We start from the raw sequence: 27,127 nt of genomic DNA, 5'->3' as shown, positions 1-27,127 counted from the left end.
ATGGATGACATGTTAGGCTACTAGTGGCATAAGATTAGCATAGTGGCATGTCTGGGAAAGATGTGGGAACAAATGGGATAATATCATTCTAGATTGTAGCATCACATTCTTCTATGACATATAGACTTTCCTTCAAATTAATCTGTCTGTCTGGGATTGTGGGGGTTGTAGTTTAGAATTGACATGGTCCTGGTTGTTGTATGTCTGTTGTAGTTTTTAATTCAGCTGTGTTTATAAATGTACTGAGAGGATTTGTGTTCCTGACACAGATGATGTCATTAAACATGAAATGTTCTCTCTTTCTGAACAGATCAGTTTAAACTCACCTCAGAAGACTATGTGTGGACTGATGTTGATGAAGAGGTCACCCTCCCCTGTCACCTCTCACCTGACACCAGTGCTGTTGCCACGACGATCAGGTGGTTTAAAGGGACAGAGTGTATTTACCTGTATAAGAATGGCCAGGTGACAGAGAGGAGTGGCTATGAGGGCAGAGTGAGTCTGATCACCCAGGAGCTGGAGAGAGGCAACGTGTCTCTGAGGCTGAGAGACTTCAGGAGGTCAGATACAGGAGTCTACATCTGTCAGGTCATCCATGGAGAACAGAAGGAGGAGGCTGGAGTTCGTTTAAAGGTCAGAGGTGGTAAGTGTTCTAGAACTCCAGTAATGTTTCTAAACACGTAAACAACAACAATAACAACCAGTCTCTTTCCCTGTACAGAACACTTGTACTTTCTCATGTAGGTAGGAGTTCATAGTAGGAGTTACAGATGAATAGACTAGATTCATTCTGAATATCAACTAGTTACAATGCATATTACCATCACTCTGAGCTTTGAGCTGGTCCTAAAGCATTAGAACCATTCCAACATTACTGTCACGTCCCTTGATTGTCATTAGTAATGAATGTGATGAACAGTCATATCAATATGATGTATGGTATTTGATTGAATAATGTAATGTAACTGAAATAGGATTGAATGTAACTGTAATAACTCATACATTTTGTTATACATTATCAATATTCATTCCTCTCCATCTTGGATAATGGATGATCAGGATCAATACCATAAACCTCCCACAATATATCTGCCATAGAGAACAACATTTCACACACCAAAATGAAAATAGAATCAGCTTAAATTTATCTTGATGTCTTATTATGACGCATTCAGTCATTCTCAGACTGCTCACATAGTAGTGCTGCTTACATCCCTTTCCCTAGATGTACATTAGTAATGAATGTGATGAACAGTCATTCCAATATGATGTATGGTATTTCATTAAATTATGTAATGAGGCAGAAAGTCAATGAACAATAATAACTAATGCATTCTGTTTTACATGATCATTATTCATGACTCTCCATCTTGGATAATGGATGATCAGAACAACGTGAGTAATTACTTATTTGTCTGTATAGATGTTCTTCAAATTATCCAGAATTTTCATATCATAGATCTCCCACAATATATCTGCGTTGGAGGTCAACATTTCACATAGTTCTCCCACAATATATCTGCCAAAAAGGTCAACATTTCACATATCCCTCCCACTATATATCTGTTGTAGAGTTCAACATTTTAGAGGGGTTGAGTTAAACGCGGAAGACACATCTCAGTTGAATACATTCAGTTGGACAACTGACTAGGTATCCCCCTTTCCTTTCCATTTCACATAGTCCTCCCACTATATATCTGATATAGAGGTCAATATTTCACATAGTCCTCCCACTATATATCTGCTATAGAGGTCAATATTTCACATAGTCCTCCCACTATATATCTGCTATAGAGGTCAACATTTCACATTGTCCTCCCACTATATATCTGCTATAGAGGTCAATAATTCACATAGTCCTCCCACTATATATCTGGCATTGAGGTCAATATTTCACATAGTCCTCCCACTATATATCTGCTATAGAGGTCAATAATTCACATAGTCCTCCCACTATATATCTGGCATTGAGGTCAATATTTCACATAGTCCTCCCACTATATATCTGCTATAGAGGTCAATAATTCACATAGTCCTCCCACTATATATCTGCCATAGAGGTCAATATTTCACATAGTCCTCCCACTATATATCTGCTATAGAGGTCAACATTTCACATAGTCCTCCCACTATATATCTGCCATAGAGGTCAATATTTCACATAGTCCTCCCACAATATATCTGCCATAGAGGTCAATATTTCACATAGTCCTCCCACTATATATCTGCTATAGAGGTCAATAATTCACATAGTCCTCCCACTATATATCTGGCATTGAGGTCAATATTTCACATAGTCCTCCCACTATATATCTGCTATAGAGGTCAATAATTCACATAGTCCTCCCACTATATATCTGCCATAGAGGTCAATATTTCACATAGTCCTCCCACTATATATCTGCTATAGAGGTCAACATTTCACATAGCCCTCCCACTATATATCTGCCATAGAGGTCAATATTTCACATAGTCCTCCCACAATATATCTGCCATAGAGGTCAATAATTCACATAGTCCTCCCACAATATATCTGCTTTTGACTTGAACATTTCTCACTTCGAAATGAACACGGAATCAGCTTGAATTCAGTTTGATGTCCCAGTATGAATCATTCTGTGATGTTTAGACTGTTCCAATAGTAGCACTGCTTATATCCCTTTCCCTAGATGTACATTAGTAATGAATGTGATGAACAGTCATTCCAATATGATGTATGGTATTTCATTAAATTATGTAATGAGGCAGAAATTCAATGAACAATAATAACTAATGCATTCTGTTTTACATTATCATTATTCATGACTCTCCATCTTGGATAATGGATGATCAGAATCTGGTAAGTAATTACTTATTTGTCTGTTTTGTTTATTGACAACCAATAACACAAGACAAAGAACAGACCAGAGTGTTAATCTGATACTATAAAAACTACAGGCCTTGTGAACAGCAGTGTGTCTTCTTCAAGGCTACAAATTAAATCAGTTTCTTTACATTTATCAATACTCTCCCCAAATGTTCTCAAGGTAGGTTGGATTAAGATGTATAGATGTCCTTCAAATTATCCAGAATTTTCATATCATAGATCTCCCACAATATATCTGCGATGGAGATCAACATTTCACATAGTTCTCCCACAATATATCTGCCAAAAAGATCAACATTTAACATATCCCTCCCACAAAATATCTGTTGTAGAGCTCAACATTTTAGAGGGGTTGAGTTAAATGCGGAAGACACATCTCAGTTGAATACATTCAGTTGGACAACTGACTAGGTATCCCCCTTTCCTTTCCCTTTCACAATATATCTGCTATAGAGGTCAATATTTCACATAGTCCTCCCACTATATATCTGCCATAGAGGTCAATATTTCACATAGTCCTCCCACTATATATCTGCCATAGAGGTCAATATTTCACATAGTCCTCCCACTATATATCTGCCATAGAGGTCAATGTTTCACATAGTCCTCCCACTATATATCTGCCATAGAGGTCGATATTTCACATAGTCCTCCCATTATATATCTGGCATTGAGGTCGATATTTCACTTAGCCCTCCCACTATATATCTGCCATAGAGGTCAACATTTCACATAGTCCTCCCACTATATATCTGCTATAGAGTTCAACATTTCACACACCAAAATGAAAATGGAATCAGCTTGAATTCAGTTTGATGTCCCAGTATGAATCATTCTGTGAGGTTTAGACTGTTCCAATAGTAGCACTGCTTACATCCCTTTCCCTAGATGTACATTAGTAATGAATGTGATGAACAGTCATATCAATATGATGTGTGGTATTTGATTAAATTATGTAATGAGACAGACATTCAATGAACAATAATAACTAATGCATTCTGTTTTACATGATCATTATTCATGACTCTCCATCTTGGATAATGGATGATCAGCATTAGGTGAGTAATGACTTATTTGTCTGTTTTGTTTATTGACAACCAATAACACAAGACAAAGAACAGACCAGAGTGTTAATCTGATACTATAAAAACTACAGGCCTTGTGAACAGCAGTGTGTCTTCTTCAAGGCTACAAATTAAATCAGTTTCTTTACATTTATCAAAACTCTCCCCAAATGTTCTCAAGGTTGGTTGGATTAAGATGTATAGATGTTCTTCAAATGATCCAGATTTGACATACAATAGCCCTCCCACAATAGATCTGGCATTGAGGTCAATATTTCACTTAGTCCTCCCACAATAGATCTGGCATTGAGGTCAATATTTCACCTAGTCCTCCCACAATATATCTGGCATTAAATCGATATTTCACTTAGCCCTCCCACAATATATCTGGCATTGAGGTCAATATTTCACCTAGTCCTCCCACAATATATCTGGCATTAAATCGATATTTCACATAGTCCTCCCACTATATATCTGGCATTGAGGTCAATATTTCACATAGTCCTCCCACTATATATCTGCTATAGAGGTCAATAATTCACATAGTCCTCCCACTATATATCTGCTATAGAGGTCAATATTTCACATAGTCCTCCCACTATATATCTGCCATAGAGGTCAATATTTCACATAGTCCTCCCACTATATATCTGCCATAGAGGTCAATATTTCACATAGTCCTCCCACTATATATCTGCTATAGAGGTCAATATTTCACATAGTCCTCCCACTATATATCTGCTATAGAGGTCAATAATTCACATAGTCCTCCCACTATATATCTGGCATTGAGGTCAATATTTCACATAGTCCTCCCACTATATATCTGCTATAGAGGTCAATAATTCACATAGTCCTCCCACTATATATCTGGCATTGAGGTCAATATTTCACATAGTCCTCCCACTATATATCTGCTATAGAGGTCAATAATTCACATAGTCCTCCCACTATATATCTGCCATAGAGGTCAATATTTCACATAGTCCTCCCACTATATATCTGCTATAGAGGTCAACATTTCACATAGTCCTCCCACAATATATCTGCTTTTGACTTGAACATTTCTCACTTCGAAATGAACATGGAATCAGCTTGAATTCAGTTTGATGTCCCAGTATGAAGCATTCTGTGATGTTTAGACTGTTCCAATAGTAGCACTGCTTATATCCCTTTCCCTAGATGTACATTAGTAATGAATGTGATGAACAGTCATTCCAATATGATGTATGGTATTTCATTAAATTATGTAATGAGGCAGAAATTCAATGAACAATAATAACTAATGCATTCTGTTTTACATTATCATTATTCATGACTCTCCATCTTGGATAATGGATGATCAGAATCTGGTAAGTAATTACTTATTTGTCTGTTTTGTTTATTGACAACCAATAACACAAGACAAAGAACAGACCAGAGTGTTAATCTGATACTATAAAAACTACAGGCCTTGTGAACAGCAGTGTGTCTTCTTCAAGGCTACAAATTAAATCAGTTTCTTTACATTTATCAATACTCTCCCCAAATGTTCTCAAGGTAGGTTGGATTAAGATGTATAGATGTCCTTCAAATTATCCAGAATTTTCATATCATAGATCTCCCACAATATATCTGCGATGGAGGTCAACATTTCACATAGTTCTCCCACAATATATCTGCCAAAAAGGTCAACATTTCACATATCCCTCCCACAAAATATCTGTTGTAGAGCTCAACATTTTAGAGGGGTTGAGTTAAATGCGGAAGACACATCTCAGTTGAATACATTCAGTTGGACAACTGACTAGGTATCCCCCTTTCCTTTCCCTTTCACAATATATCTGCTATAGAGGTCAATATTTCACATAGTCCTCCCACTATATATCTGCCATAGAGGTCAATATTTCACATAGTCCTCCCACAATATATCTGCCATAGAGGTCAACATTTCACATAGTCCTCCCACAATATATCTGGCATTGAGGTCGATATTTCACTTAGCCCTCCCACTATATATCTGCCATAGAGGTCAATATTTCACATAGTCCTCCCATTATATATCTGGCATTGAGGTCGATATTTCACTTAGCCCTCCCACTATATATCTGCCATAGAGGTCAACATTTCACATAGTCCTCCCACTATATATCTGCTATAGAGTTCAACATTTCACACATCAAAATGAAAACGGAATCAGCTTGAATTCAGTTTGATGTCCCAGTATGAATCATTCTGTGAGGTTTAGACTGTTCCAATAGTAGCACTGCTTACATCCCTTTCCCTAGATGTACATTAGTAATGAATGTGATGAACAGTCATATCAATATGATGTGTGGTATTTGATTAAATATGTAATGAGACAGACATTCAATGAACAATAATAACTAATGCATTCTGTTTTACATGATCATTATTCATGACTCTCCATCTTGGATAATGGATGATCAGTACGGGGTGAGTAATTACTTATTTGTCTGTTTTGTTTATTGACAACCAATAACACAAGACAAAGAACAGACCAGAGTGTTAATCTGATACTATAAAAACTACAGGCCTTGTGAACAGCAGTGTGTCTTCTTCAAGGCTACAAATTAAATCAGTTTCTTTACATTTATCAATACTCTCCCCAAATGTTCTCAAGGTTGGTTGGATTAAGATGTATAGATGTTCTTCAAATGATCCAGATTTGACATACAATAGCCCTCCCACAATATATCTGGCATTGAGGTCAATATTTCACTTAGTCCTCCCACAATAGATCTGGCATTGAGGTCAATATTTCACCTAGTCCTCCCACAATATATCTGGCATTAAATCGATATTTCACTTAGCCCTCCCACAATATATCTGGCATTGAGGTCAACATTTCACATAGTCCTCCCACTATATATCTGCTATAGAGGTCAATAATTCACATAGTCCTCCCACTATATATCTGGCATTGAGGTCAATATTTCACATAGTCCTCCCACTATATATCTGCTATAGAGGTCAATAATTCACATAGTCCTCCCACTATATATCTGGCATTGAGGTCAATATTTCACTTTGTCCTCCCACAATAGATCTGGCATTGAGGTCAATATTTCACCTAGTCCTCCCACAATATATCTGGCATTAAATCGATATTTCACTTAGCCCTCCCACAATATATCTGGCATTGAGGTCAATATTTCACATAGTCCTCCCACTATATATCTGGCATTGAGGTCAATATTTCACATAGTCCTCCCACTATATATCTGCTATAGAGGTCAATAATTCACATAGTCCTCCCACTATATATCTGCTATAGAGGTCAATATTTCACATAGTCCTCCCACTATATATCTGCCATAGAGGTCAATATTTCACATAGTCCTCCCACTATATATCTGCCATAGAGGTCAATATTTCACATAGTCCTCCCACTATATATCTGCTATAGAGGTCAATATTTCACATAGTCCTCCCACTATATATCTGCTATAGAGGTCAATAATTCACATAGTCCTCCCACTATATATCTGGCATTGAGGTCAATATTTCACATAGTCCTCCCACTATATATCTGCTATAGAGGTCAATAATTCACATAGTCCTCCCACTATATATCTGGCATTGAGGTCAATATTTCACATAGTCCTCCCACTATATATCTGCTATAGAGGTCAATAATTCACATAGTCCTCCCACTATATATCTGCCATAGAGGTCAATATTTCACATAGTCCTCCCACTATATATCTGCTATAGAGGTCAACATTTCACATAGTCCTCCCACAATATATCTGCCATAGAGGTCAATAATTCACATAGTCCTCCCACAATATATCTGCCATAGAGGTCAATAATTCACATAGTCCTCCCACAATATATCTGCTTTTGACTTGAACATTTCTCACTTCGAAATGAACATGGAATCAGCTTGAATTCAGTTTGATGTCCCAGTATGAAGCATTCTGTGATGTTTAGACTGTTCCAATAGTAGCACTGCTTACATCCCTTTCCCTAGATGTACATTAGTAATGAATGTGATGAACAGTCATTCCAATATGATGTATGGTATTTCATTAAATTATGTAATGAGGCAGAAATTCAATGAACAATAATAACTAATGCATTCTGTTTTACATTATCATTATTCATGACTCTCCATCTTGGATAATGGATGATCAGAATCTGGTAAGTAATTACTTATTTGTCTGTTTTGTTTATTGACAACCAATAACACAAGACAAAGAACAGACCAGAGTGTTAATCTGATACTATAAAAACTACAGGCCTTGTGAACAGCAGTGTGTCTTCTTCAAGGCTACAAATTAAATCAGTTTCTTTACATTTATCAATACTCTCCCCAAATGTTCTCAAGGTAGGTTGGATTAAGATGTATAGATGTCCTTCAAATTATCCAGAATTTTCATATCATAGATCTCCCACAATATATCTGCGATGGAGGTCAACATTTCACATAGTTCTCCCACAATATATCTGCCAAAAAGGTCAACATTTCACATATCCCTCCCACAAAATATCTGTTGTAGAGCTCAACATTTTAGAGGGGTTGAGTTAAATGCGGAAGACACATCTCAGTTGAATACATTCAGTTGGACAACTGACTAGGTATCCCCCTTTCCTTTCCCTTTCACAATATATCTGCTATAGAGGTCAATATTTCACATAGTCCTCCCACTATATATCTGCCATAGAGGTCAATATTTCACATAGTCCTCCCACAATATATCTGCCATAGAGGTCAACATTTCACATAGTCCTCCCACAATATATCTGGCATTGAGGTCGATATTTCACTTAGCCCTCCCACTATATATCTGCCATAGAGGTCAATATTTCACATAGTCCTCCCATTATATATCTGGCATTGAGGTCGATATTTCACTTAGCCCTCCCACTATATATCTGCCATAGAGGTCAATATTTCACATAGTCCTCCCACTATATATCTGCCATAGAGGTCAACATTTCACATAGTCCTCCCACTATATATCTGCTATAGAGTTCAACATTTCACACACCAAAATGAAAACGGAATCAGCTTGAATTCAGTTTGATGTCCCAGTATGAATCATTCTGTGAGGTTTAGACTGTTCCAATAGTAGCACTGCTTACATCCCTTTCCCTAGATGTACATTAGTAATGAATGTGATGAACAGTCATATCAATATGATGTGTGGTATTTGATTAAATATGTAATGAGACAGACATTCAATGAACAATAATAACTAATGCATTCTGTTTTACATGATCATTATTCATGACTCTCCATCTTGGATAATGGATGATCAGTACGGGGTGAGTAATTACTTATTTGTCTGTTTTGTTTATTGACAACCAATAACACAAGACAAAGAACAGACCAGAGTGTTAATCTGATACTATAAAAACTACAGGCCTTGTGAACAGCAGTGTGTCTTCTTCAAGGCTACAAATTAAATCAGTTTCTTTACATTTATCAATACTCTCCCCAAATGTTCTCAAGGTAGGTTGGATTAAGATGTATAGATGTTCTTCAAATGATCCAGATTTGACATACAATAGCCCTCCCACAATATATCTGGCATTGAGGTCAATATTTCACTTAGTCCTCCCACAATAGATCTGGCATTGAGGTCAATATTTCACCTAGTCCTCCCACAATATATCTGGCATTAAATCGATATTTCACTTAGCCCTCCCACAATATATCTGGCATTGAGGTCAACATTTCACATAGTCCTCCCACTATATATCTGGCATTGAGGTCAATATTTCACATAGTCCTCCCACTATATATCTGGCATTGAGGTCAATATTTCACATAGTCCTCCCACTATATATCTGCTATAGAGGTCAATAATTCACATAGTCCTCCCACTATATATCTGGCATTGAGGTCAATATTTCACATAGTCCTCCCACTATATATCTGCTATAGAGGTCAATAATTCACATAGTCCTCCCACTATATATCTGGCATTGAGGTCAATATTTCACATAGTCCTCCCACAATATATCTGCCATAGAGGTCAATATTTCACATAGTCCTCCCACAATATATCTGCTTTTGACTTGAACATTTCTCACTTCGAAATGAACATGGAATCAGCTTGAATTCAGTTTGATGTCCCAGTATGAAGCATTCTGTGATGTTTAGACTGTTCCAATAGTAGCACTGCTTACATCCCTTTCCCTAGATGTACATTAGTAATGAATGTGATGAACAGTCATTCCAATATGATGTATGGTATTTCATTAAATTATGTAATGAGGCAGAAATTCAATGAACAATAATAACTAATGCATTCTGTTTTACATTATCATTATTCATGACTCTCCATCTTGGATAATGGATGATCAGCATTAGGTGAGTAATGACTTATTTGTCTGTTTTGTTTATTGACAACCAATAACACAAGACAAAGAACAGACCAGAGTGTTAATCTGATACTATAAAAACTACAGGCCTTGTGAACAGCAGTGTGTCTTCTTCAAGGCTACAAATTAAATCAGTTTCTTTACATTTATCAATACTGTTACGGTGCGTGAATGAGGACCCAAAAGCGAATCAACTTAAACAGAGCTTCTTTAATTACCAAACATAGGTAGGCTCAGATGGACCGGCAGATTCCGACAGGACAGGACAAGGTTACAGCAAACATGACGACAGTCTGGTTCAGGCATGAATGACACAAACAAACAAAATCCGACAAGGACAGGAGCAGAAACAGAGAGAGATATAGGGACCTAATCAGAGGGAAAAAGGGAACAGGTGGGGAACGGGGTGAATGGGTAGTTAGAGGAGACAAGGGACAGCTGGGGGAAAGCGGGGGAGAAAAGGTAACCTAACACGACCAGCAGAGGGAGACAGGGTGAAGGGAAAGGACAGAGACAAGACAACATGACAGTACATGACAGTACCCCCCCACTCACCGAGCGCCTCCTGGCGCACTCGAGGAAACCTGGCGGCAACGGAGGAAATCATCAATCAGCGCACGGTCCAGCACGTCCCGAGAGGGAACCCAACTCCTCTCCTCAGGACCGTACCCCTCCCAGTCAACTAGGTACTGATGACCACGGCCCCGAGGACGCATGTCCACGATTTTACGGACCCTGTAGATAGGTGCACCCTCGACAAGGATGGGGGGGGGGGGGGGGGAAGACGAGCGGGGGCGCGAAGAACGGGCTTAACACAGGAGACATGGAAGACCGGGTGGACGCGACGAAGATATCGCGGAAGAAGAAGTCGCACTGCGACAGGATTAATGACCTGAGAGATACGGAATGGACCAATGAACCGCGGGGTCAACTTGCGAGAAGCCGTCTTAAGGGGAAGGTTCTGAGTGGAGAGCCAAACTCTCTGACCGCGACAATATCTAGGGCTCTTAGTTCTACGCTTATTAGCAGCTCTCACAGTCTGCGCCCTATAACGGCAAAGTGCAGACCTGACCCTCTTCCAGGTGCGCTCGCAACGTTGGACAAAAGCCTGAGCGGAGGGGACGCTGGACTCGGCGAACTGAGATGAGAACAACGGAGGCTGGTACCCGAGGCTACTCTGAAAAGGAGATAGCCCGGTCGCAGACGAAGGAAGCGAGTTGTGGGCGTATTCTGCCCAGGGGAGCTGTTCTGACCAAGACGCAGGGTTGCGAAAAGAAAGACTGCGTAAGATGCGACCAATAGTCTGATTGGCCCGTTCTGCTTGACCGTTAGACTGGGGGTGAAAGCCGGAAGAGAGACTGACGGAAGCCCCAATCAAACGGCAAAACTCCCTCCAAAATTGAGACGTGAATTGCGGACCTCTGTCCGAAACGACGTCTGACGGAAGGCCATGAATTCTGAAAACATTCGATGATGATTTGTGCCGTCTCTTTAGCAGAAGGAAGCTTAGCAAGGGGAATGAAATGAGCCGCCTTAGAGAACCTATCGACAACCGTAAGAATAACAGTCTTCCCCGCTGACGAAGGCAGTCCGGTGACAAAATCTAAGGCGATGTGAGACCACGGTCGAGAGGGAATAGGAAGCGGCCTGAGACGGCCGGCAGGAGGAGAGTTACCGGACTTAGTCTGCGCGCAGACCGAACAAGCAGCCACGAAACGACGCGTGTCATGCTCCCGGGTGGGCCACCAGAAACGCTGGCGAATGGAAGCAAGCGTACCCCGAACGCCAGGGTGGCCGGCTAACTTGGCAGAGTGAGCCCACTGAAGAACGGCCAGACGAGTAGGAACGGGAACGAACAGAAGGTTCCTAGGACAAGCGCGCGGCGACGGAGTTTGAGTGAGTGCTTGCTTTACCTGCCTCTCAATTCCCCAGACAGTCAACCCGACAACACGCCCCTCAGGGAGAATCCCCTCGGGGTCAGTGGAGGCTACTGAAGAACTGAAGAGACGAGACAAAGCATCAGGCTTGGTGTTCTTAGAGCCCGGACGATAAGAAATCACGAACTCGAAACGAGCGAAAAACAGCGCCCAACGCGCCTGACGCGCATTAAGTCGTTTGGCAGAACGGATGTACTCAAGGTTCCTATGGTCAGTCCAAACGACAAAAGGAACGGTCGCCCCCTCCAACCACTGTCGCCATTCGCCTAGGACTAACCGGATGGCGAGCAGTTCGCGGTTACCCACATCATAGTTACGTTCCGACGGCGACAGGCGATGAGAAAAATACGCGCATGGGTGGACCTTGTCGTCAGAGAGGGAGCGCTGAGAAAGGATGGCTCCCACTCCCACCTCTGACGCGTCAACCTCGACAACGAACTGTCTAGAGACGTCAGGTGTAACAAGGATAGGAGCGGATGTAAAACGATTCTTGAGGAGATCAAAAGCTCCCTGGGCGGAAACGGACCACTTAAAGCACGTCTTGACAGAAGTAAGGGCTGTGAGAGGAGCTGCCACCTGACCGAAATTACGGATGAAACGACGATAGAAGTTCGCGAAGCCGAGAAAGCGCTGCAGCTCGACGCGTGACTTAGGGACGGGCCAATCAATGACAGCTTGGACCTTAGCGGGATCCATCTTAATGCCTTCAGCGGAAATAACAGAACCGAGAAATGTGACGGAGGAGGCATGAAAAGTGCACTTCTCAGCCTTCACAAAAAGACAATTCTCTAAAAGGCGCTGGAGGACACGTCGAACGTGCTGAACATGAATCTGGAGTGACGGTGAAAAAATCAGGATATCGTCAAGGTAAACGAAAACAAAGATGTTCAGCATGTCTCTCAGGACATCATTGACTAATGCCTGAAAGACAGCTGGAGCGTTAGCGAGGCCGAAAGGAAGAACCCGGTATTCAAAGTGCCCTAACGGAGTGTTAAACGCCGTCTTCCACTCGTCCCCCTCCCTGATGCGCACGAGATGGTAAGCGTTACGAAGGTCCAACTTAGTGAAAAACCTGGCTCCCTGCAGGATCTCGAAGGCTGAAGACATAAGAGGAAGCGGATAACGATTCTTCACTGTTATGTCATTCAGCCCTCGATAATCTATGCAGGGGCGCAGAGACCCGTCCTTCTTCTTGACAAAAAAAAACCCCGCTCCGGCGGGAGAGGAGGAGGGGACTATGGTACCGGCGTCAAGAGCTACAGACAAATAATCTTCGAGAGCCTTACGTTCGGGAGCCGACAGAGAGTATAGTCTACCCCGGGGGGGGGTGGTTCCCGGAAGGAGATCAATACTACAATCATACGACCGGTGTGGAGGAAGAGAGGTGGCCCTGGACCGACTGAACACCGTGCGCAGATCGTGATATTCCTCCGGCACCCCTGTCAAATCACCAGGCTCCTCCTGTGAAGAAGAGACAGAGGAAACAGGAGGGATAGCAGACATTAAACATTTCACATGACAAGAGACGTTCCAGGAGAGGATAGAATTACTAGACCAATTAATGGAAGGATTATGACAAACTAGCCAGGGATGGCCCAAAACAACAGGTGTAAAAGGTGAACGAAAAATTAAAAAAGAAATGGTTTCACTATGATTACCAGAAACAGTGAGGGTTAAAGGTAGCGTCTCACGCTGAATCCTGGGGAGAGGACTACCATCCAGGGCGAACAAGGCCGTGGGCTCCTTTAACTGTCTGAGAGGAATGTCATGTTCCCGAGCCCAGGTCTCGTCCATAAAACAGCCCTCCGCCCCAGAGTCTATTAAGGCACTGCAGGAAGCTGACGAACCGGTCCAGCGTAGATGGACCGACAAGGTAGTGCAGGATCTTGAAGGAGAGACAGGAGTAGTAGCGCTCACCAGTAGCCCTCCGCTTACTGACGAGCTCTGGCCTTTTACTGGACATGAAGTGACAAAATGACCAGCGGAACCGCAATAGAGACAGAGGCGGTTGGTGATTCTCCGTTCCCTCTCCTCAGTCGAGATGCGGATACCTCCCAGCTGCATGGACTCAGCACCCGAGCCGGCAGAGGAAGATGGTAGTGATGCGGAGAGGGAGGCGACGGAGAGCGCGAGCTCCTTTCCACGAGCTCGGTGACGAAGATCAACCCGTCGCTCAATGCGAATAGCGAGTTCAATCAAGGAATCCACGCTGGAAGGAACCTCCCGGGAGAGAATCTCATCCTTTACCTCTGCGCGGAAACCCTCCAGAAGACGAGCGAGCAAGGCCGGCTCGTTCCAGCCACTGGAGACAGCAAGAGTGCGAAACTCAATAGAGTAGTCTGTTATGGATCGATTACCTTGACATAGGGAAGACAGGGCCCTGGAAGCCTCCTCCCCAAAAACAGATCGATCAAAAACCCGTATCATCTCCTCCTTAAAGTCTTGATACTGGTTAGTACACTCAGCCCTTGCCTCCCAGATTGCCGTGCCCCACTCACGAGCCCGTCCAATAAGGAGAGATATGACGTAGGCGACACGAGCAGTGCTCCTGGAGTAAGTGTTGGGCTGGAGAGAAAACACAATATCACACTGGGTGAGGAACGAGCGGCATTCAGTGGGCTCCCCAGAGTAACACGGCGGGTTATTGATTCTGGGCTCCGGAGATTCAAAAGCCCTGGAAGTGGCCGGTGGATCGAGGCGGAGATGGTGAACCTGTTCTGTGAGGTTGGAGACTTGGGTGGCCAGGGTCTCAACGGCATGTCGAGCAGCAGACAATTCCTGCTTGTGTCTGCCTAGCATCGCTCCCTGGATCTCGACGGCTGAGTGGAGAGGATCCGAAGTCGCTGGGTCCATTCTTGGTCGGATTCTTCTGTTACGGTGCGTGAATGAGGACCCAAAAGCGAATCAACTTAAACAGAGCTTCTTTAATTACCAAACATAGGTAGGCTCAGATGGACCGGCAGATTCCGACAGGACAGGACAAGGTTACAGCAAACATGACGACAGTCTGGTTCAGGCATGAATGACACAAACAAACAAGAATCCGACAAGGACAGGAGCAGAAACAGAGAGAGATATAGGGACCTAATCAGAGGGAAAAAGGGAACAGGTGGGGAACGGGGTGAATGGGTAGTTAGAGGAGACAAGGGACAGCTGGGGGAAAGCGGGGGAGAAAAGGTAACCTAACACGACCAGCAGAGGGAGACAGGGTGAAGGGAAAGGACAGAGACAAGACAACATGACAGTACATGACAAATACTCTCCCCAAATGTTCTCAAGGTAGGTTGGATTAAGATGTATAGATGTCCTTCAAATTATCCAGAATTTTCATATCATAGATCTCCCACAATATATCTGCGATGGAGGTCAACTTTTCACATAGTTCTCCCACAATATATCTGCCAAAAAGGTCAACATTTCACATATCCCTCCCACAAAATATCTGTTGTAGAGCTCAACATTTTAGAGGGGTTGAGTTAAATGCGGAAGACACATCTCAGTTGGATACATTCAGTTGGACAACTGACTAGGTATCCCCCTTTCCTTTCCCTTTCACAATATATCTGCTATAGAGGTCAATATTTCACATAGTCCTCCCACAATATATCTGGCATTGAGGTCGATATTTCACATAGTCCTCCCATTATATATCTGGCATTGAGGTCGATATTTCACTTAGCCCTCCCACTATATATCTGCCATAGAGGTCAATATTTCACATAGTCCTCCCACTATATATCTGCCATAGAGGTCAACATTTCACATAGTCCTCCCACTATATATCTGCTATAGAGTTCAACATTTCACACACCAAAATGAAAACGGAATCAGCTTGAATTCAGTTTGATGTCCCAGTATGAATCATTCTGTGAGGTTTAGACTGTTCCAATAGTAGCACTGCTTACATCCCTTTCCCTAGATGTACATTAGTAATGAATGTGATGAACAGTCATATCAATATGATGTGTGGTATTTGATTAAATTATGTAATGAGACAGACATTCAATGAACAATAATAACTAATGCATTCTGTTTTACATGATCATTATTCATGACTCTCCATCTTGGATAATGGATGATCAGTACTGGGTGAGTAATGACTTATTTGTCTGTTTTGTTTATTGACAACCAATAACACAAGACAAAGAACAGACCAGAGTGTTAATCTGATACTATAAAAACTACAGGCCTTGTGAACAGCAGTGTGTCTTCTTCAAGGCTACAAATTAAATCAGTTTCTTTACATTTATCAAAACTCTCCCCAAATGTTCTCAAGGTTGGTTGGATTAAGATGTATAGATGTTCTTCAAATGATCCAGATTTGACATACAATAGCCCTCCCACAATAGATCTGGCATTGAGGTCAATATTTCACTTAGTCCTCCCACAATAGATCTGGCATTGAGGTCAATATTTCACCTAGTCCTCCCACAATATATCTGGCATTAAATCGATATTTCACTTAGCCCTCCCACAATATATCTGGCATTGAGGTCAATATTTCACATAGTCCTCCCACTATATATCTGGCATTGAGGTCAATATTTCACATAGTCCTCCCACTATATATCTGGCATTGAGGTCAATAATTCACATAGTCCTCCCACTATATATCTGCTATAGAGGTCAATATTTCACATAGTCCTCCCACTATATATCTGCCATAGAGGTCAATATTTCACATAGTCCTCCCACTATATATCTGCCATAGAGGTCAATATTTCACATAGTCCTCCCACTATATATCTGCTATAGAGGTCAATATTTCACATAGTCCTCCCACTATATATCTGCTATAGAGGTCAATAATTCACATAGTCCTCCCACTATATATCTGGCATTGAGGTCAATATTTCACATAGTCCTCCCACTATATATCTGCTATAGAGGTCAATAATTCACATAGTCCTCCCACTATATATCTGCTATAGAGGTCAATATTTCACATAGTCCTCCCACTATATATCTGCCATAGAGGTCAATATTTCACATAGTCCTCCCACTATATATCTGCCATAGAGGTCAATATTTCACATAGTCCTCCCACTATATATCTGCTATAGAGGTCAATATTTCACATAGTCCTCCCACTATATATCTGCTATAGAGGTCAATAATTCACATAGTCCTCCCACTATATATCTGGCATTGAGGTCAATATTTCACATAGTCCTCCCACTATATATCTGCTATAGAGGTCAATAATTCACATAGTCCTCCCACTATATATCTGGCATTGAGGTCAATATTTCACATAGTCCTCCCACTATATATCTGCCATAGAGGTCAATATTTCACATAGTCCTCCCACAATATATCTGCCATAGAGGTCAATAATTCACATAGTCCTCCCACAATATATCTGCTTTTGACTTGAACATTTCTCACTTCGAAATGAACATGGAATCAGCTTGAATTCAGTTTGATGTCCCAGTATGAAGCATTCTGTGATGTTTAGACTGTTCCAATAGTAGCACTGCTTACATCCCTTTCCCTAATGTACATTAGTAATGAATGTGATGAACAGTCATTCCAATATGATGTATGGTATTTCATTAAATTATGTAATGAGGCAGAAATTCAATGAACAATAATAACTAATGCATTCTGTTTTACATTATCATTATTCATGACTCTCCATCTTGGATAATGGATGATCAGAATCTGGTAAGTAATTACTTATTTGTCTGTTTTGTTTATTGACAACCAATAACACAAGACAAAGAACAGACCAGAGTGTTAATCTGATACTATAAAAACTACAGGCCTTGTGAACAGCAGTGTGTCTTCTTCAAGGCTACAAATTAAATCAGTTTCTTTACATTTATCAAAACTCTCCCCAAATGTTCTCAAGGTAGGTTGGATTAAGATGTATAGATGTCCTTCAAATTATCCAGAATTTTCATATCATAGATCTCCCACAATATATCTGCGATGGAGGTCAACATTTCACTTAGTTCTCCCACAATATATCTGCCAAAAAGATCAACATTTCACATATCCCTCCCACAAAATATCTGTTGTAGAGCTCAACATTTTAGAGGGGTTGAGTTAAATGCGGAAGACACATCTCAGTTGAATACATTCAGTTGGACAACTGACTAGGTATCCCCCTTTCCTTTCCCTTTCACAATATATCTGCTATAGAGGTCAATATTTCACATATTCCTCCCACTATATATCTGCCATAGAGGTCAATATTTCACATAGTCCTCCCACTATATATCTGTCATAGAGGTCAACATTTCACATAGTCCTCCCACTATATATCTGCCATAGAGGTCAATGTTTCACATAGTCCTCCCACTATATATCTGCCATAGAGGTCAACATTTCACATAGTCCTCCCACAATATATCTGGCATTGAGGTCGATATTTCACATAGTCCTCCCATTATATATCTGGCATTGAGGTCGATATTTCACTTAGCCCTCCCACTATATATCTGCCATAGAGGTCAATATTTCACATAGTCCTCCCACTATATATCTGCCATAGAGGTAAACATTTCACATAGTCCTCCCACTATATATCTGCTATAGAGTTCAACATTTCACACACTAAAATGAAAACGGAATCAGCTTGAATTCAGTTTGATGTCCCAGTATGAATCATTCTGTGAGGTTTAGACTGTTCCAATAGTAGCACTGCTTACATCCCTTTCCCTAGATGTACATTAGTAATGAATGTGATGAACAGTCATATCAATATGATGTGTGGTATTTGATTAAATATGTAATGAGACAGACATTCAATGAACAATAATAACTAATGCATTCTGTTTTACATGATCATTATTCATGACTCTCCATCTTGGATAATGGATGATCAGTACGGGGTGAGTAATTACTTATTTGTCTGTTTTGTTTATTGACAACCAATAACACAAGACAAAGAACAGACCAGAGTGTTAATCTGATACTATAAAAACTACAGGCCTTGTGAACAGCAGTGTGTCTTCTTCAAGGCTACAAATTAAATCAGTTTCTTTACATTTATCAATACTCTCCCCAAATGTTCTCAAGGTAGGTTGTATAAAGATGTATAGATGTTCTTCAAATTTTCCAGAATTTTTATTTCATAGATCTCCCACAATATATCTGCTATAGAGCTCAACATTTTAGAGGGGTTGAGTGAAAAGCAGAAGACACATCTCAGTTGAATACATTCAGTTGGACAACTGACTAGGTATCCCCCTTTCCTTTCCCTTTCACATAGTCCTCCCATTATATATCTGCCATAGAGGTCAATATTTCACATAGTCCTCCCACTATATATCTGCTATAGAGGTCAACATTTTACATAGTTCTCCCACTATATATCTGCTATAGAGGTCAACATTTCACATAGTCCTCCCACTATATATCTGTCATAGAGGTCAATATTTCACATAGTCCTCCCACTATATATCTGCCATTGAGGTCAACATTTCACACACCAAAATGAAAATAGAATCAGCTTGAATTCAGTTTGATGTCCCAGTATGAATCATTCTGTGATGTTTAGACTGTTCCAATAGTAGCACTGCTTACATCCCTTTCCCTAGATGTACATTAGTAATGAATGTGATGAACAGTCATTCCAATATGATGTATGGTATTTCATTAAATTATGAAATGAGGCAGAAATTCAATGAACAATATAATAACTAATGCATTCTGTTTTACATGATCATTATTCATGACTCTCCATCTTGGATAATGGATGATCAGTATCAGGTGAGTAATTACTTATTTGTCTGTTTTGTTTATTGACAACCAATAACACAAGACAAAGAACAGACCAGAGTGTTAATCTGATACTATAAAAACTACAGGCCTTGTGAACAGCAGTGTGTCTTCTTCAAGGCTACAAATTAAATCAGTTTCTTTACATTTATCAAAACTCTCCCCAAATCTTCTCAAGGTTGGTTGGATTAAGATGTATAGATGTCCTTCAAATTATCCAGAATTTTCATATCATAGTCCTCCCATACTATATCTGCCATAGAGGTCAATATTTCACATAGTCCTCCCACAATATATCTGCTATGGAGGTCAATATTTCACATATTCCTCCCACAATATAACTGCTATGGAGGTCAACATTTCACATAGATCTCCCACAATATATCTGCTATGGAGGTCAACATTTCACATAGTTCTCCCACAATATATCTGCCAAAGAGGTCAATATTTCACATAGTCCTCCCACAATATATCTGCTATGGAGGTCAATATTTCACATATTCCTCCCACAATATAACTGCTATGGAGGTCAACATTTCACATAGTTCTCCCACAATATATCTGCTATGGAGGTCAACATTTTAGAGGGGTTGAGTTAAATGCGGAAGACACATCTCAGTTGAATACATTCAGTTGGACAACTGACTAGGTATCCCCCTTTCCTTTCCCTTTCACAATATATCTGCCATAGAGGTCAATATTTCACATAGTCCTCCCACTATATATCTGCTATAGAGGTCAATATTTCACATAGTCCTCACACTATATATCTGTCATAGAGGTCAATATTTCACATAGTCCTCCCACAATATATCTGACATTGAGGTCAATATTTCACATAGTCCTCCCACTATATATCTGCTATAGAGGTCAATATTTCACATAGTCCTCCCACTATATATCTGCCATAGAGAACAACATTTCACACTCCAAAATGAACATGGAATCAGCTTGAATTCAGTTTGATGTCCCAGTATGAATCATTCTGTGATGTTTAGACTGTTCCAATAGTAGCACTGCTTACATCCCTTTCCCTAGATGTACATTAGTAATGAATGTGATGAACAGTCATTCCAATATGATGTATGGTATTTTATTAAATTATGAAATGAGACAGAAATTCAATGAACAATAATAACTAATGCATTCTGTTTTACATTATCATTATTCATGACTCTCCATCTTGGATAATGGATGATCAGGATTTGGTGAGTAATTACTTATTTGTCTGTTTTGTTTCTTGACAACCAATAACACAAGACAAAGAACAGACCAGAGTGTTAATCTGATACTATAAAAACTACAGGCCTTGTGAACAGCAGTGTGTCTTCTTCAAGGCTACAAATTAAATCAGTTTCTTTACATTTATCAAAACTCTCCCCAAATGTTCTCAAGGTAGGTTGTATTATGATGTCATATGTTCTTCACATTCTACTGAATGTATATTCCATAGAACCCTGCCTCCTGACACAATATCCTGTATCTGACATAGAGCCCAATGCTGGTTATCACAAACTAGGCTTGAGTGACAGGAGAAATCTGATTGGTCCTGTTTCTTCTGTATATAGTGATGTCGTCTACCACACAGAACTCACCTCTCTGTTTTACACCATAGACTCAGGATCACGGTATTTACAACGTGAGACCCAGGAGATCAAGCTGAAGAGGGAGGCATCAGCTGGTGAGCTTGGTAAGTATGAGAGAGTCTGGAGGAGAGAGGATTGAATCAGGGAACATGAGTGATGTCATTCAGTTTTTCAGACTAATTCATTTATAATGTATCAAATAGTCAATAGACCAGTTGATGATTGGTTCAGCTCAGATAACTGTTGACTGGAGGAAATAATTACTAATAATTGTACCACCTCCATCAAATGATAATGTCTTTATAGACATACTATTGAATTAATTAATACATTACTTATTCAAGCAACCAATTAAATATGTTAATTGCTCTCAGAGTTGAAGATGTTTAAAGAGATGATGAATCAACTAGAGGAGAAAGACAAACAACTGGATGATATGACCCAGGAAGTGAGAGAGAAAGACACACAACTGGATGATATGACCCAGGAAGTGAGAAAGAAAGAGAGACTCCTGGAGGAGAAGAACCAGATAATGGAACAGAGGGAGAAACTATTAGAAGAGAAAGACAAGCAACTGGAAGAGAAAGACAAGCAACTAAAGGATAGAGACATTCAACTAGAGGCTCTGATAAAGAACCTGCAGGACAAGAACAGCCAAGTAGAGAACTTCAGAGTCCTACTGCAGGAAAAAGACCTTCAACTAGAGGACAGGAACCACAGACTGGGAGAGAAGGACAGACTACTAGAAGAGAGAGTCAAACAACTAAAGGATAGAGACATTCAACTAGAGGACAGGAACCACAGACTGGGAGAGAAGGACAGACTACTGGAAGACAGAGACAAAGTACTGGAAGAGAGAGAGAAACTACTGGAAGAGAGAGACAGACTACTGGAGGGAAAAGAAAATGAACTAAAAGAGAGGAGACAGGAAGTAGAAGAGAGGAGACAGGAAGTAGAAGAGAGGAGACAGGAAGTAGAAGAGAAAGACAACCTACTAGAGGAGAGAGAGAAGCAGTTAAAGGAGAGAGACAAACAGGTGGAGGATGTCAACAATGAAAATGCTGAACTGGGTGAGATTATTCACACCATTAATACATTTAGTCTTCTGTACTTTCCTCAATTCTCAGGTTATTGTCGACTCTCCACTGAGTTGTGAATATTGTTGTCCATCACTTCATACTTTCCCTCTGCATCATATTTCTGTCTAAAGTCTTTAACACAGAATTCAGATCCTAGTCCTCCTTTGTTATTTCAGCTCAACAGATATGTGATGTGAAGACTGAGGTAGAGAGACTGAGAAGAGAGATCTCAGCCCAGATGACTGGTGAGTGAGATATGTGATACTTAACATTTCAGGAGAAACCCAGAACTCCCCTTCAGTAGGTCTATGTGCCTTCATGTGTCACTGAGGTAAATGGTCCCATTCTAAATGGTTGTTCTATTATTCTAGAACATGGAGAGACGTCAGATACAGGTTCCATACTCCCAGTCAGGAGGAGACACAGCAAGGACCTTCCTACATACAGTGAGTTATCAATATTGTCCTGTTGTCTCCTACTGTTTCTAGTCTATAGTGACCATCCTTCACTTAGTGAGTTCTCAATGTTGTCCTGTTGTCTCCTACTGTTTCTAGTCTATAGTGGTCCATCCTTCACTTAGTGAGTTATCAATATTGTCCTGTTGTCTCCTACTGTTTCTAATCTATAGAGGACCATCCTTCACTTCGTGAGTTGTCAATATTGTCTCAAACTGTCATCAATCTTGATATTCTCTATTTTCTCCAGTAATTTATATTTCACTATGATGTGTAATGTATTTGTAGTTTGTTTATACTATGTTTTAAATGTGTCTCTGATGAGTCAGTATGTTGACCAGTTCTCTATGTTGTTACAGTGGGAGGAGAGACCTCAGATACAGACCCCACACTTCCACTGAGGAGGAGAAACAGCATGGAGTTTATTCCTCCAGATAGTGAGTTATGGATGTAGATGATATTATATTAGACACTGTTGTACATCCTCCAGAGAGTCAGAGTGTTGATCAGTGCTGTGTGTTGTGTTGCAGTGGGAGGAGAGAGCAGCAGTCCAGACTCCCCAGTGTCTCCCAGTGTGTCTGAGCTGAGACTGGTGCTGCTGGGGAGGACTGGGGCTGGGAGGAGTGCAGCAGGAAACACCATCCTGGGCAGAGAGGAGTTTGGGGCCCAGGCCAGCCCCTCTGCAGTGACCCAGAGGAGTAAGAGGAGAGAGGGGGACGTGTGTGGGAGACGGCTGGTGCTGGTGGACACTCCAGACTGGTTCTGTCCTGGACTCTCTCTGGAGGAGATGAGACACGATGTGGGGCTCTGTGTCCGTCTGTCTGCCCCGGGACCCCACGCCTTCCTCCTGGTCATACCAGTGGAGCCCTCTAAGGGGGAGGAGAGAGGGGTGCTGGAGAGAATAGAGGAGATGTTTGGGGAGGGTTGTTGGGGACACATTGTGATTCTATTCACCCATGATGATGGCCTGAAAGAGCAGAGCATTGAGGAGTTTCTCCAAGCAGGAAGTCAGGACCTCCAGCAGCTTGTAGAGAAAAGTGGGAGCAGGTACCACGTCCTCAACATTAAGGACAGGGCCCATGGCACTCAGGTATCAGAGCTGCTGGATCAGGTAGAGGAGATGGTGGCAGGAAACAGAGAGAGATTCTACAGCAGTCAGACCTACCAGGAGGCAGAGGACCAGGTTAGAGAGATGGAGGGAAACATCCAGAGAGAGAGAGGAGAGAGGAAACAGAGGGATGAGAGAGACTTGAGAGAGAGGCTTCAGAAGGAGTTGCAGGACTCTCTTATAAAGATAGAGGGAGTGATCCAGGAACATGAGGGAGATATCAGAACACTCAGTGAAAGAACCAGTGAACTGGAGAGACAGGTGAAAGAAGAGAGGGATGAGGAGAAGAAAAGAGAGCTGGAGAGGGAGCTGAAGAGGGAGTCTGATAGGAGGGAGGAGATGGAGAGAAAGCTGGAGAGATTTAGAGAGAAGAGAGAGAATGAGAGGAGGGAGATGGAGGAGAGACACAGACAGGAGATAGAGGAGATGATGGAGAACTATGAAGGAGAGGCCAGAGTTGAAGCAGAGAGAAACCTGATGAAGATAGTCCTGCCTGAGTTACAGAGGAACATCATGATCTCACAGACAAAGATGCAGAGGGAGTTCAGCAGACAGATGGAGGAGAAGGATAGACAGATGAAGGAGAAGGATAGACAGATGAAGGAGAAGGATAGAGAGATGGAGGAGAAGGATAGAGTGATTGTGGAAAGGGATGGAGAGATAGAGACACTGATAGAAAGACTGTGGTTAATGTGTAAATGAGTTATTGTAACCAGCCTGAAGAAGTGCTGGGATACATGGAGAGGTAGAAGAAGAGAGAGGAAGAAGACAGGGAGAACTGATGAAGATCTGAGGAATGTTTGGGAATATGTAACCTAGTTCACCATTTAACTGAATTGGCCTGACAACGAGGTTAGAGATGAGATGACTTTTTCATGGAGGGATTGGAGAAGCTAGAGATAATCACATGATATGTATCTGACAATGTAAGAACAACCTGATACTCTGTCCTGTGATGAGTGTCATGGTGGGAAAACAGGTCAAAATACTGTCTGATCCTGTCTAGAACAACCTGATACTCTGTCCTGTGATGAGTGTCATGGTGGGAAAACAGGTCAGAATACTGTCTGATCCTGTCTAGAACAACCTGATACTCTGTCCTGTGATGAGTGTCATGGTGGGAAAACAGGTCAGAATACTGTCTGATCCTGTCTAGAACAACCTGATACTCTGTCCTGTGATGAGTGTCATGGTGGGAAAACAGGTCAGAATACTGTCTGATCCTGTCTAGAACAACCTGATACTCTGTCCTGTGATGAGTGTCATGGTGGGAAAACAGGTCAGAATACTGATCCTGTCTAGAACAACCTGATACTCTGTCCTGTGATGAGTGTCATGGTGAGAAAACAGGTCAGAATACTGTCTGATCCTGTCTAGAACAACCTGATACTCTGTCCTGTGATGAGTGTCATGGTGGGAAAACAGGTCAGAATACTGTCGGATCCTGTCTAGAACAACCTGATACTCTGTCCTGTGATGAGTGTCATGGTGGGAAAACAGGTCAGAATACTGTCTGATCCTGTCTAGAACAACCTGATACTCTGTCCTGTGATGAGTGTCATGGTGGGAAAACAGGTCAGAATACTGTCTGATCCTGTCTAGAACAACCTGATACTCTGTCCTGTGATGAGTGTCATGGTGGGAAAACAGGTCAGAATACTGATCCTGTCTAGGTCAAAATCTGTACTTCTGCCCCTGAGCAAGGCAGTTAACCAAATGATCTCCGGGCGCCGAAGACGCAGATGTCGATTATGGCAGCCCCCCCCCCTCTCATTCAGAGGGGTTGGATTAAATGCATAAGACACATTTCAGTTGAATAAATTCAGTTGAAAACGGATTACGTTTCCCCCCTTTTACACTGTCTAGAGAGAGAGGGAGGGAGGTCTGTAAAGATATTGATGAGATTTAACACAGAATTCCAAACCAACGTAGATTATTGACCTTTGCACTGCAGCCTTTTAGAATGGAGAGGGTTGTGGGGGGTCAGGAGGTCAGCGGGCGGAGTCAGAGACTGAGAACTCTAAAGATCTGAGTGAGACTTTTACTCAGTGTTTGAGGAGGTCTACTATTGAACAGAGAACCATACTGTATCTAACACACACTACTTCCTGTTCTTATTCAAATTGTTTCATGTTGAAACTTTTGTCTCCTACTTTTATATTTTCTTGGTTGGTGTTTTGTATGGTTCCCAATTAGAGACAGCTGGTAATCGTTGTCTCTAATATGGAATCATATTTAAATAACAGTTTTCCCACCTGTGTTTGTGGGATATTGTTTTGTGTTTGTTGTTTTGTGTTTGTGGGATATTGTTTTGTGTTTGTGCACCACGTAGTCACGGTTCGTTGATCGTTTATTGATTTAATGATTTACGACATTTCAATGGCTCCTTGTGGTTCGGTGAACCAAGCTGGTGTAATAAGTCACCATATCTGACACCTGAAGACTGGTGGAAGCAAACACAGTCTTCTGATCCACACGAGACTCTGGCTCCAAACCAATCTGTCCGTAAGAGTTATTTAATGTTGAGGAGAGTGAGAGGTCTACAGATGTCACGCCCTGACCTTAGTTATCTTTGTTTTCTGTATTATTTTGGTTAGGTCAGGGTGTGACAAGGGGTGGTTTGTTGTGTTTTTGTCCTGTCTGGGGTTTTTGTCCTGTCTAGGGTTTTAGTCCTGTCTAGGGTTTTTGTCCTGTCTAGGGTTTTTGTCCTGTCTAGGGGTTTTGTCCTGTCTAGGGTTTTTGTCCTGTCTAGGGTTTTTGTCCTGTCTAGGGTTTTTGTCCTGTCTAGGGTTTTGGCCTGTCTGGGGTTTTTGTCCTGTCTAGGGTTTTTGTCCTGTCTGGGGTTTTTGTCCTGTCTGGGGTTTTTGTCCTGTCTGGGGTTTTTGTCCTGTCTAGGGTTTTTGTCCTGTCTGGGGTTTTTGTCCTGTCTAGGGTTTTTGTCCTGTCTAGGGTTTTTGTCCTGTCTGGG

General features: G+C 41.3%; 1 protein-coding gene across 4 annotated transcripts; it reads left to right on the top strand.

Moving 5' to 3' along the window:
- Positions 1–21,149: 21,149 nt before the first annotated feature.
- Positions 21,150–26,829, top strand: LOC110510486 (trichohyalin-like). Of its 4 annotated transcripts, none has more exons than XR_005051995.1 (7): positions 21,150–21,621; positions 21,892–22,587; positions 22,773–22,841; positions 22,968–23,042; positions 23,411–23,488; positions 23,582–25,438; positions 25,810–26,829. XR_005051995.1 is itself a non-coding variant. In XM_036979273.1 (6 exons), the coding sequence occupies exons 1-6, from the start codon at positions 21,339–21,341 to the stop codon at positions 24,859–24,861; spliced, it is 2,481 nt and encodes an 826-aa protein (XP_036835168.1). In that variant the 5' UTR covers positions 21,150–21,338; the 3' UTR covers positions 24,862–26,829. The 4 variants fall into 4 exon arrangements, 1 of the variants encoding a protein (XP_036835168.1); XR_005051994.1 differs by having other exon boundaries at positions 23,582–25,509; XR_005051993.1 differs by having other exon boundaries at positions 23,582–25,734.
- The last annotated feature ends 298 nt before the right edge of the window (positions 26,830–27,127 follow it).

The sequence above is a fragment of the Oncorhynchus mykiss genome, chromosome 6 (genome assembly GCF_013265735.2).
Source record: "Oncorhynchus mykiss isolate Arlee chromosome 6, USDA_OmykA_1.1, whole genome shotgun sequence".
Taxonomy (NCBI): Eukaryota; Metazoa; Chordata; class Actinopteri; order Salmoniformes; family Salmonidae; genus Oncorhynchus; species Oncorhynchus mykiss.
The sequence above is the reverse complement of the archived record's forward strand: the minus strand, read 5'-3'. Positions and strand labels throughout refer to the sequence as shown.